At 37.9% G+C, this 13,381-nt stretch overlaps 1 protein-coding gene across 1 annotated transcript in view; it reads left to right on the top strand.

Annotated features, from left to right (window-relative positions):
- SUN3 (Sad1 and UNC84 domain containing 3) overlaps nt 1-13,381 on the top strand; it is a 40,307-nt gene extending 26,926 nt beyond the window's left edge. The window contains exons 7-10 of the mRNA XM_065884121.1: nt 531-646; nt 1,691-1,858; nt 11,978-12,070; nt 13,073-13,381. Of these exons, the coding sequence (XP_065740193.1) occupies nt 531-646; nt 1,691-1,858; nt 11,978-12,070; nt 13,073-13,192 (497 nt within the window). The 3' untranslated portion in view covers nt 13,193-13,381. The remainder of the gene's footprint in view (nt 1-530; nt 647-1,690; nt 1,859-11,977; nt 12,071-13,072) is intronic.

The raw sequence follows: 13,381 nt of genomic DNA, 5'->3' as shown, positions 1-13,381 counted from the left end.
TACATTTTGCTTCTAAAATGAAGTAACCTGAAGGGATAATATTTGATGAGTATATTTTATATTTCTTTGATTAAAATGAAAGCTCAATAAATCTGCAGAATGGCTGTTATGAATACAACTTGTTAGTACATTTATGACATTGCTGGTCATTCTGCTTTTGTTTTTGATTGAATTGGGCTTATTTATCACATGACTTGTTGAAGTATGGGGATCCATATGTCTCCTTAGCTAATAAATACAGTACACATAATATTTCCATGTCTAAATCAATTGCTCCAGATTTCAATTTTTTATTGTAATATCAGTTCCAGAAATTTTGTGAAACCACACAGAGTAAGAATGGTTTTCTCAAAGTGACAAAATTTCAGTGGTAGTGAAAGCTGAAAGTCATCCTTTTCTTATCAGTTTCCTGGTATGAATTTTACCTTATTTGTAAGTTGCCCGGTAATAGTTTCCCAACAACATTAAAATCTAAATGGTGTTTTGAATTGTGTGATTTTTTAATTTTAAAAATTATTTTATAATTTCAGGAGCCTCTGTTCTTGAAGCTGGGACCTCAGAAAGTTACAAAAATAATAAAGCAAAACTCTACTGGCATGGGATTGGGTTCTTAAATTATGAAATGCCTCCAGATATCATTCTCCAGGTAAAAGCTAGATTTAAAATAACCTGTTTATATTTTAGGATTCTGTTCCTATCACTTACCAGGAAAAATTTTAATGTCTGAAATGGCAACAACTCTGAACTTGTCAGGGAAACTGAAACTGTACTCTTGCATTTTTACAGTCATCAAAGTACGTGAAATATTTCCTACTTATGGGAAATGAACTATGATTAATTAATTAATTAATAATTATTTATTATTCTAAGATCAGTGAACTACAGTAGGTACTTCTCAAATAAAACGTACACATTCCATATCTTTTCTTTAAGTTGATTCCGTGGTCTTCCTTTTCCACTGAAAACTTCAGTCACTCAACAAACACTTGTTGAAGATGCATGACCCCTAAGCGCAAGTACTGTGCTATGTGCTGTTCAGGCCAACACATTCTTATAAAGTCCAATTATAATAGGAGAAATTTCCAAGTAAGATTTTCACTGTCATTTCAGTTCAATTCAAAAGGCATTAGACACCAACTGACAGTGCAGTTCTTCTTAACTATAACTACACACCTGCATTTATTTCCTGTTTAGAAATACCTTCAGTGGCAAATATATAGATCTCACTCCAGAGTACAGTCTAGATCTAGAAAATGGTAGACATCATCTTTCTTCCTTACCACCAGTATAGCCAGCTTCGCCATCACCACTACTACCGTCACCACCTCCATCACCATCATCACCTGCCATCATTGTCACCACAGTGACTGCCACCACCCTCTTCATTACCACCACCGGCACTGTCTTCACCAGTGCCTTCACCACTCATACCAACTAGCTGCCTGTAGCAACTTACAGTCCAGTTAGAGCAATAAAAGAAAACATACTCACACAATAAAAGGCTCTGATTGACATCAGCACAACCAAAACTATGGGTATCATGGAAGCTTTCCTGTTTGATACATCCCACGCAGTGCCTTCATATTATAGGCATAAGCAAGTTCTTCGGTCAATAGTGATTAGCTGGCCAACATTGTAGGAGTGGATTTATATAAGCAGGTAAAAGATTAATGCAGTGTTGTCTTTCCAGCCGGATGTCCACCCTGGGATGTGCTGGGCCTTTCCAGGTTCCCAGGGTCATGCCCTAATCAAGCTTGCCAGGAAGATCATACCAACTGCTGTCACCATGGAACACATCTCAGAGAAGGTGTCTCCCTCAGGAAACATCTCCAGCGCACCCAAGGAATTTTCTGTCTATGTGAGAAGCTGTCTAAATCTTCATTCAGAAGGGGTTATAGTAGATGATTGGTTAGGAGTTGGGAGCTGGGATCTCATCTGAACTGTGCAGCTAACCATTTGTATCACTGTAAGAAAATCACTTACTTCCGGGATCTCTGTTTTGTCATCTACAAAGTAAAAGGGTTGGACCAGATGATTACTATTACTTAATTCTATTGTTTACTTTTATCAAAGTTATACGAGTATAATTTAAAAAGAAACATTTCGATGTTTATAAGGAAACATGATTTCCCCTTGTCCCACTTCTCCCACCCCAATTTTTACTCTCTGGAAGCTTCCACTTGCAACAGTCTTAGCTGCTTATGTCATTACTGACTTCACGTTTGCTTTTACTGTTATTCCTTGATTTTTCAGTTTTGATTATTATCTACTGACTTCCTCTAATGGAAAATGGAGATTAGTTCTCTTCCATGCCTCTCCCATTCTCCCAAAATGTTTATGTCTTAACTTAAAAAAAAACCAAACAGGTTTATTGAGATATAATTCGCACTCTGGTGATTCAGTCATGTAAAGTGTACACTTAGTGGCTTTTGGTATATTCACAGAGTTGTGTAACCATCAACATGATCAATTTTAGAATATTTTTACTATTCTCCAAAGAAAGCCTGCACCCCTTAGCTGTCACTTCCCATCCCCCACCTCACTCCCCCAGCCGCTGACAACCACTAATCTACTTTGTACCTGTAGCTTTCCCTATTTTGGATATTTTGTATAAAATGGAATCATATAATATGTGGTCTTTTGTTTTTTTTAATTACTTAATTTTTGGCTGCTTTGGGTCTCCATTGCTGTGCGCAGGCTTTCTCTAGTTGCAGCGAGTGGTGGCTTCTCTTTGTTGCAGACCGTGGGCTCTAGGCACACAGACCTCAGTAGTTGTGGCTTGCGGGCTCTAGAGTGCAGCCTCAGTAGTTGTGGCGCACAGGCCCAGTTGCTCCGTGGCATGTGGGATCTTCCCAGACCAGGGCTCGAACCTGTGTCCCCTGCACTGGCAGGCAGATTCCTAACCACTGCGCCACCAGGGAAGTACTGGTCTTTTGTGAATGGCTTCTTTCACTCAGCATGTTTCCAAGGTTCATGTATGTTATAATATGTCAGTACTTCATATTTTTAATTGCTGGATAATATTTTCTTATATGGATAGACCCCTTTTATTGATCTGTTCATCAGTTGCTGGACATTTGAATGGTTCCCACCCATTTGACTATTATGAATAAATCTGCTGTGAGGAGCTGTGTACAAGGTTTTCTGTGGACCTCAGGCTTCATTTCTCTTGGGTTTGTGCCACAGAGCGGAATTGCTAGATCACATGATGAATCCGTGTTTCATGTGTGAGACACTGCCAGACGGCTTATCTCAGTTTCAATCCATAGCCAACATTTTCACTGTGACTCTGTGAACAATATTGTTTTAGTTGAGTCATACAATGCACTGGAATACTATTTTCTTTACATGAAAATTTTGATGTTCTTGAGGATAATTGCCTCATTTTAATTTAATTTGCTTAGTTATCTATATTTCTATCATGAAAACATTTCCAACCTCTTCTTCAGATGTGTAAATATCCTCCCATTCTGCCCATTCATGTCAGATACTTTATAAATAATTTCTTTTTTATTTTTTAAAGATATCCTCTGGAGCACTGCTCATCTGCTCCAACCTGGTTGCTGGCCAGGCCTAATGCACAATTGTTGTCAGGGGGTTTCATGTCCACATCCTGGGGATTTGACTTATCTAATCTATTTTTTTAAACATCTTTATTGGAGTATAATTGCTTTACAGTGGTGTGTTAGTTTCTGGTTTATAACAAAGTGAATCAGTTATACATATACATATGTTCCCATATCTCTTCCCTCTTGCATCTTCCTCCCTCCCATCCTCCCTATCCCACCCCTCCAGGCGGTCACAAAGCACCGAGCTGATCTCCCTGTGCTATGAGACTGCTTCCCACTAGCTATCTATTTTACATTTGGTGGTGTGTATGTGTCCATGCCACTCTCTCACTTTGCTCCAACTTACCCTTCCCCCTCCCCATATCCTCAAGTCCATTCTCTAGCAGGTCTGTGTCTTTATTCCTGTCTTGCCCCTAGGTTCTTCATGACCATCTTTAAAAATTTTTTTTGGATTCCATATATATGTGTTAGCATAAGATATTTGTTTTTCTCTTTCTGACTTACTTCACTCTGTATGACAGAATCTAGGTCCACCCACCTCACTACAAATAACTCAGTTTCATTTATTTTTATGGCTGAGTAATATTCCATTGTATATATGTGCCACATCTTCTTTATCCATTCATCTGCAGATGGACACTTAGGTTGCTTCCATGTCCTGGCTATTGTAAATAGAGCTGCAGTGAACATTTTGGTACATGACTCTTTTTGAATTATGTTTTTCTCAGGGTATATGCCCATTAATGGGATTGCTGGGTCATATGGTAGTTCTATTTTTAGTTTTTTAAGGAACCTCCATACTGTTCTCCATAGTGGCTGTATCAATTTACATTCCCACCAACAGTGCAAGAGGGTTCTCTCTTCTCCACACCCTCTCCAGCATTTATTGTTTGTAGAGTTTTTGATGATGGACATTCTGACTGGTGTGAGGTGATACCTCATTGTAGTTTTGTCTAATCTATTATTTTAAAAATCTTTTCTATCTCATTTTTCTTCTTTGTTTTCTGTTCCACCTTCTGGAATATTTTATCAATTTGTATTTTAAACCCTATGCTAAATTTTTCATTTCTGCTGTCATGATTATTCTAAGACTCTTTTTCTATAAATACTCCTTTTTCTAGAGTGTATATGTTTTCCTATATTACTGGATGCAATTACAGTTTTGTTCCATGTTTTTAGCTCCCTCACATCTTTACTCCCAAGTACCGCCTTTCCTATTTGTTAACAGGGGCTCCATGTTTCTTGTTAGTTGCTTTCCACATGTGTCTGGTGGCTGGCTTTTGCCGCACACATGAGAGGCAAGTCAACAGTGAGCTTCACGGCTAGATGGTCTGGTTGGAGACTGCAGAGTGTGGTATCCAGAAGTTTGACCCCAGGAATCCTGCAACCTTGTGCCCAGGGGGTTTCAGCTTGGCCAATGTGCTGGGTGTGGAGGTGCACAGCCCACCATTCATGCAGAGGTTATACCTTCATCTCTTAGTTTTGCAGGGTGCTCCTGAGGTTAACATTCCTAGAGCTGGGGGGAAAAGGATAATCCTTTTCTGGACAAGGGCAGGGGTGATGACCAGGGTATAACTGCTTCTGAAAAAGACAGTTAGCCCACTCTCAGATGTGGGGACCCCTCAACCTCATGCTGGGCCCCATTGCACGGCCCCAGCTCTGGCCCCTTCTGGGCCCTTGCAGTAAACATCAGCACCAGCATGCTGTTGATTCCCCCTACAGCCAGGGTAGCGTGAGTTTTTTCCAGGCCACTATACCAGTCACCATTTGGCCACCTCCAGATGTTTTTCTCTCAGTGTCTGCTCCCATGTTTTCCTCAGAGGTTTATGCCTTACTTCAATCCCTTCGTGTTCCTATCCAAAGGAGGGCTCAGAGTTAAACAAGGGTGCTCAGCCTGTCTTGTGTGTCATTCAAACCATTAAATGCCATGGTCCTGGAGTTATAAAACACAGAGACTACTGTCCTTTGATGCAAGCCTGGTGCCATCCACAGTCAGTGTCTGCAGACACCTATAGTTGAGCTATGTTGGATTTGAGCAGATCAAACCCTGTCTCACAAAAGTGTGCACAGTTGCTCATTATAGAGGGATTTTATGGATGAATCCTTCAGGCAAGAATCCTTTAGTAAGAAAAATTACTTCTCATTGTTTTTCTCTAATATTAGTGAATTTCTGAACCAAGTGAAATTAAAATAGAATGATAAAGAAGGTGGAAATAAAAGTAGCATGCCTCTCAACAGGCTAAAGGAACTATATGAGACTTTATATATATATAAAATGTGAAATATGTATATTGATATGTCAATATATAGATGAATGTATATATTATATATAATATATATAATTGAATATATTATATATAATTGAATATAAGATATATTAGAAATAATTGAATATATATTATATAAAATTGTGAGTGCATTATTTAGTCATTATGTATCCAATTCTTTTAATAAATTAATTTATAAATAGTTTAAATGTTGATATTATGATTTTCATTATATTGAATAAAATGACTGAACTCATGAAATCTTTATTTTGTTGTGTTACTATGATTCAGGGAACCTAACAATAAACTTTAGATTTACAGGGTAAATTAACTTCCACCAGTGTGCTCTCCTCTCAAAAATCTTCAATTTTAAAGGGTAGAGAGAAGCAAGAAGAACTACAATCCTGCAGCCTGTGGAACAAAAACCACATTCACAGAGAAATAGACAAGATGAAAAGGCAGAGGGCTATGTAACAGATGAAGGAACAAGATAAAACCCCAGAAAAACAACTTAATGAAGTGGAGATAGGCAACCTTCCAGAAAAAGAATTCAGAATAATGATAGTGAAGATGATCCAGGACCTCGGAAAAAGAATGGAGGCAAAGATCGAGAAGATGCAAGAAATGTTTAACAAAGACCTAGAAGAATTAAAGAACAAACAAACAGATGAACAATAAAATAACTGAAATGAAAACTACACTAGAAGGAATCAATAACAGAATAACTGAGGCAGAAGAATGGATAAGTGACCTGGAAGACAGAATGGTGGAATTCACTGCTGTGGAACAGAATAAAGAAAAAAGAATGAAAATAAATGAAGACAGACTAAGAGACCTCTGGGACAATATTAAATGCAACGACATTTGCATTATAGGGGTAGCAGAAGGAGAAGAGAGCAAGAAAGGACCAGAGAAAATATTTGAAGAGATTATAACCAAAAACTTCCCTAACATGGGAAAGGAAATAGCCACCCAAGTCCAGGAAGCGCAGAGAGTCCCATACAGGATAAACCCAAGGAGAAACACGCCGAGACACATAGTAATCAAACTGGCAAAAAATAAAGACAAAGAAAAATTATTGAAAGCAGCAAGAAACATGACAAATAACACACAAGCGAACTCCCATAAGGTTAACGGCTGATTTCTCAGCAGAAACTCTACAAGCCAGAAGGGAGTGGCATGATATACTTAAAGTGATGACAGGGAAGAACCTACAGTCAAGATTACCCTACCTGGCAAGGATCTCATTCAGATTCCATGGAGAAATCAAAAGCTTTACAGACAAGCAAAAACTAAGGGAATTCAGCACCACCAAACCAGCTCTACAACAAATGCTAAAGGAACTTCTCTACGTGGGAAACACAAGAGAAGAAAAGGACCTACAAAAACAAACCCAAAACAATTAAGAAAATGGTCAAAGGAACATACATATCGATAATTACCTTAAACGTGAATGGATTAAATGCTCCAACCAAGAGACACAGGCTTGCTGAATGGATACAGAAACAAGACCCATATATATGCTGTCTACAAGAGACCCACTTCAGACCTAGGGATACAAACAGACTGAAAGAGAGTGGATGGAAAAAGATATTCCATGCAAATGGAAATCAAAAGAAAGCTGGAGTAGCAATACTCATCTCAGATAAAATAGCCTTTAAAATAAAGAATGTTACAAGAGACAAGGAAGGACACTACATAATGATCAAGTTATCAATCCAAGAAGAAGATATGACAATTAAAAATATGTATGCAGCCAACATAGGAGCACCTCAATACATAAGGCACTGCTAACGGCTATAAAAGAGGAAATCAACAGTAACACAATAATAGTGGGGGACTTTAACACCTCACTTACACCAATGGACAGATCATCCAAAATGAAAATAAATAAGGAAACAGAAGCTTTAAATGACACAATAGACCAGATAGATTTAATTTATATTTATAGGACATTCCATCCCAAAACAGCAGATTACACTTTCTTCTCAAGTGTGCACAGAACAGTCTCCAGGATAGATCACATCTTGGGTCACCAATTAAGCCTCAGTAAATTTAAGAAAATTGAAGTCATATCAAGCATCTTTTCTGTCCACAACGCTATGAGATTAGAAATGAATTACAGGGAAAAAAATGTAAAAAACACAAACAGGGCTTCCCTGGTGGTGCAGTGGTTGAGAGTCCGCCTGCCAATGCAGGGGACACGGGTTCGTGCCCCGGTCTGGGAAGATCCCACATGCCGCGGAGCGGCTGGGCCCGTGAGCCATGGCCACTGAGCCTGCATGTCCGGAGCCTGTGCTCCACAACGAGAGAGGCCACTGCAGTGAGAGGCCCGCATACCACAAAAACAAAAAACAACAACAACAACAACAAAACACAAACACATGGAGGCTAAACAATACATTACTAAATAACCAAGAGATCACTGAAGAAATCAAAGAGGAAATCAAAATATACCTAGAGACGAATGACAATGAAAACATGATGATCCCAAACCTATGGGATGCAGCAAAAACCTTTCTAAGAGGGAAGTTTATAGCTATACAAGCTGATCTCAAGAAACAAAAAAAAAAACTCAAATAAACAATCTAACCTTACACCTAAAGGAACTAGAGAAAGAAGAACAAACAAAATTCAAAGTTAGCAGAAGGAAATAAATCATAAAGATCAGAGCACAAATAAATGAGATAGAAACAAAGAAAACAATAGCAAAGATCAATAAAACCAAAAGCTGGTTCTTTGAGAAGATAAGCAAAATTGATAAACCATTAGCCAGGCTCATCAAGAAAAAGAGGGAGAGGACTCAAATCAATAAAATTAGAAATGAAAAAGGAGAAGTTACAACAGACACCACAGAAATACAGAGCATTCTAAGAGACTACTACAAGCAACTCTATGCCAATAAAATGGACAACCTGGAAGAAATGGACAAATTCTTAGAAAGGTATAACCTCCAAGACTGAACCAGGAAGAAATAGAAAATATGAACAGACCAATCACAAGTAATGAAATTGAAACTGTGATTAAAAATCTTCCAACAAACCAAAGTCCAGGACCAGATGGCTTCACAGGTGAATTCTATCAAACATTTAGAGAAGAGCTAACACTCATCCTTCTCAAACTCTTCCAAAAAACTGCAGAGGAAGGAACACTCCCAAACTCATTCTATGAGGCCACCATCACTCTGATACCAAAACCAGACAAAGATAATACAAAAGAAGAAAATTACAGACCAATATCACTGATGAATATAGATGCAAAAATCCTCAACAAAATACTAGCAAACAGAATCCAACCACACATTAAAAAGATCATACACCATGATCAAGTGGAATTTATCCCAGAGATGCAAGGAGTCTTCAATATATGCAATCAATGTGATACACCGTATTAACAAACTGAAGAATAAAAACCATATGATCATGTCAACAGATGCAGAAAAAGCTTTTGACAAATTCAACAACCATTTATAAAAAAAACTCTCCAGAAAGTGGGCATAGAGGGAAGGTACTTCAAGATAATAAAGGCCATATATGACAAACCCACAGCAAACATCATTCTCAATGGTGAAAAACTGAAAGCATTTCCTCTAAGATCAGGAACAAGGCAAGGATGTCCCCTCTCACCAATATTATTCAACATAGTTTTGGTAGTCCTAGACACAGCAATCAGAGAAGAAAAAGAAATAAAAGGAATACAATTTGGAAAAGAAGAACTAAAACTGTCACTGTTTGCAGATGACGTGATACCATACATAGAGAATCCTAAAGATGCCAACAGAAAACTACTAGAGCTAATCAATGAATTCGGCATTGCTGCAGGATACAAAATTAATGCACAGAAATCTCTTGCAGTTCTATATACTAATGATGAAAAATCTGAAAGAGAAATTAAGGAAACTCTCCAATTTACCATTGCAACAAAAAGAAAAAATACCTAGGAATAAACCTACCTAAGGAGACAAAAGACCTGTATGCAGAAAACTATAAGACACTGATGAAAGAAATTAAAGATGATACCAAGAGATGGAGAGATATACCATGTTCTTGGGTTGGAAGAATCAATACTGTGAAAATGACTGTACTACAGAAAGCAATCTGCAGATTCAATGCAATCCCTATCAAATTACCAATGGCATTATTTTACAGAACTGGATCAAAATGTCTTAAAATTTGTATGGAGACACAAAAGACCCTGAATAGCCAAAGCGGTCTTGAGGGAAAAAAACGGAGCTGGAGGAATCAGACTCCCTGACTTCAGACTATACTACAAAGCTACCGTAATCAAGACAATATGGTACTGGCACAAAAACAGAAATATAGATCAATGGAAGAAGACAGAAAGCCCAGAGGTAAACCCACGTACCTATGGTCAACTAATCTATGACAAAGGAGGCAAGGATATACAACGTAGAAAAGACAGTCTTTCCAATAAGTGGTGCTGGGAAAACTGGACAGCTACATGTAAAAGAATGAAATTAGAACACTCCCGAACACCATACACAAAAATAAACTCAAAATGGATTAAAGACCTAAATGTAAGACCGGACACCATAAAACTCTTAGAGTAGGAAGAACACTCTTTGAGGTAAATCACAGCAAGATATTTTTTGATCCACCTCCTAGAGTAATGGGAATAAAAACAGAAATAAACAAATGGGACCTAATGAAACTTCAAAGCTTTTGCATAGAAAAGGAAACCATAAACAAGACGAAAAGACAACCCTCAGAATGGGAGAAAATATTTGCAAATGAATCATCGGACAAAGGATTAATCTCCAAAATATATAAACAGCTCATGTGGCTCAATATTAAAAAAATAAACAACCCAATCCAAAAATGGGCAGAGGATCTAAATAGACATTTCTCCAAAGAAGACATACAGATGGCCAAGAAGCACATGAAAAGCTGCTCAACATCACTGATTATTAGAGAAATGCAAATCAAAACTACAATGAGGTATCACCTCACACCAGTTAGAATGGGCAGCATCAGAAAATCTAGAAGCAACAGGTGCTGGAGAGGGTGTGAAGAAACAGCAACCCTCTTGCACTGTTGGTGGGAATGTAAATTGATACAGCCACTATGGAGAACAGTACGGAGGTTCCTTAAAGAATTAAAAATAGAATTACCATATGACCCAGCAATCCCACTACTGTGCATATAACCTGAGAAAACCATAATTCAAAAAGACACATGCACCCCAATGTTCATTGCAGCACTACTTACAATAGCCAGGTCATGGAAGCAACCTAAATGCCCATCGACAGACAAATGGCTAAAGAAGTGTGGTACATATATACAATGGAATATTACTCAGCCATAAAAAGGAATGAAAGTGGGTCATTTGTAGAGATGTGGATGGATCTGGAGACTGTCATACACAGTGAAGTAAGTCAGAAAGAGAAAAACACATATCATATATTAACGCATATATGTGGAACCTAGAAATGGTACAGATGAACCAGTTTGCCAAGCAGAAATTGTAACACAGAAGTAGAGGAAAAACATATGGACACCAAGGGGGGAAAGCGTCAGTGGGGTGGGGGTGGTGGTGTGATGAATTGGGCAATTGGGATTGACATGTATACACTGATGTGTATTAAATGGATGACTAATAAGAAAAAAAATATTTGATAGTGGAAAAAAATAAATAAAGGTTAGAGAAGGAAGGTCAAAAGCACAAGGGTAATTGCATACACAAATCAACAAAAGCTTACTTTTTGGATGGAGCTATTTGTGTGATCAAAGTTTGGCAAACTGGTTAAGTTTCACGCATATTGGGTCAATATGGGGACTCATTTGGTGTTTATTTTATTCAAAGTATAGCAAATACATTTATGAGGCCAAAGTCAATTTTGGAATTTGCTCTGTCATCTCTCTTTCTCACCTCTTTGCTTATCTCTCTATCTGAATCTATTCGGCCCTTTGATTAGCCTGTTTCTTGCCTAAGGGCTCCCCCACCAGAGTTAAACACCTTTTGGGTTTATAGGGCAGTACTGGCAGCTAGCATAGCGCTGTGCCCCGGAGGACACCCAAAGATGTCTGGAGAATAGTTGCTACTTGAACAGACCCTTGCCTCCATTTACTGTAACTGAACACCCATTCATTACAACCTCTGTGTCTGTTGTTTTCTTTACAGGGAGTCTCGAAACAATGTGAAGGAGAAGAAATTTTCCTAGGTCAGTTTATATATAATAAAACAGGAACCACCGTTCAAACATTTGTGCTCCAGGTAATGAGACCCTTGGGAAAAGATAGGGTATCAGTGACTCCATCCCAGGGAGGGATTTGTTGGGATTGCTTGATGCAAAGTGGTGTGTGTGAGAATAATTATGACAAAAGTATGCGATAAGCAAAGCTTGTCTGAATTTAAATTCTTAGCTCCAATCATGTACATAAGTTTTAATGCAAAAAATAGGCAAATATAAAATTTATTTCTAAGCCAAATTCGTCATCATTTGCTATCACTTATATATATATATATATATATATATATATATATATATATATATATTCTCTTTCTCATCCTTATCTTACTTGTTAGATTCCCTTGATTAGATTAGGTGTGATGGTCACTATCATCTTCTTTCCGTAAAAGGGATGGGGATGATGATGGTACAAAATGATATGGTTGGGGGCAGAGAGGAACTTGGAGAGAATAAATATTTAATACCAAATAATATAAGTAACACTTCTCACCCTAACTCAATGGGGAAAGAATACCAACTGGTAACTTAGAAACCCTTGAAAGTCATTAAGGCATATGAAATATATTTAAGCATTTCTCGTTAGTCACAGGAAGTAATGAAGAGATGCAGAAGGCATCTCAAACCATGTAAAAACAAGTGTGTTACTACACTTCTTGGCCAATGGTGAGAAAATCTAAGCTGAAAGCAGTATATGTGTCAGAAATGAATGTACTTGTAGTTCACATTCAGTTGTATACCCACATCCCTCCCTGGGGCAGCCAACAAGGAGCACCACGGATGCTGGACAAGGCAGTGAGAGGCCTCGAAGTATAGACCACCATGTTATCTCCCTCCCCTGTATTTGCCTTTTTACGAGCTCTTTACTTACAGTAGCTCATTACATCATCCATTAGACTGGTACTTGAAAGTACTTGACTTAGAAGGAAAGACAGTGTTTTAATTTTTTATTACATCAGCATGACTCAGGGTTCTTTGAGAAGGTTTATTTTATAAGACATTAATTTCAATCTTTTCTGTATTTTCAGCATGAAGTTTCTGAATTCTTATTATATATGAAACTTAAAATCCTTAGCAATTGGGGACACCCGAAGTATACTTGTTTATATAGATTCAGGGTTCATGGCACCCCAAGAGATGACACCTAGAAGAACTGGTGCAGAAGCCCATGACCACATGTCCAAAATATTCAAGTGATTCCCTTAGTTTACACCACACCTATAGGAATAAAAAATCAGAAGTGAGAAAGAAACCTCCAAGTGGTTGCTACCTGCCAGTAAAAAGTGAATGAATTTTACTAATAAAAAAATAAAAAAGTAAATTCAATCTCTCTGCAT

The sequence above is a fragment of the Phocoena phocoena genome, chromosome 9 (genome assembly GCF_963924675.1).
Source record: "Phocoena phocoena chromosome 9, mPhoPho1.1, whole genome shotgun sequence".
NCBI classification, from domain to species: Eukaryota; Metazoa; Chordata; class Mammalia; order Artiodactyla; family Phocoenidae; genus Phocoena; species Phocoena phocoena.
Note: the sequence above shows the minus strand (reverse complement) of the source record. Positions and strands in the feature narration are given on the sequence as shown.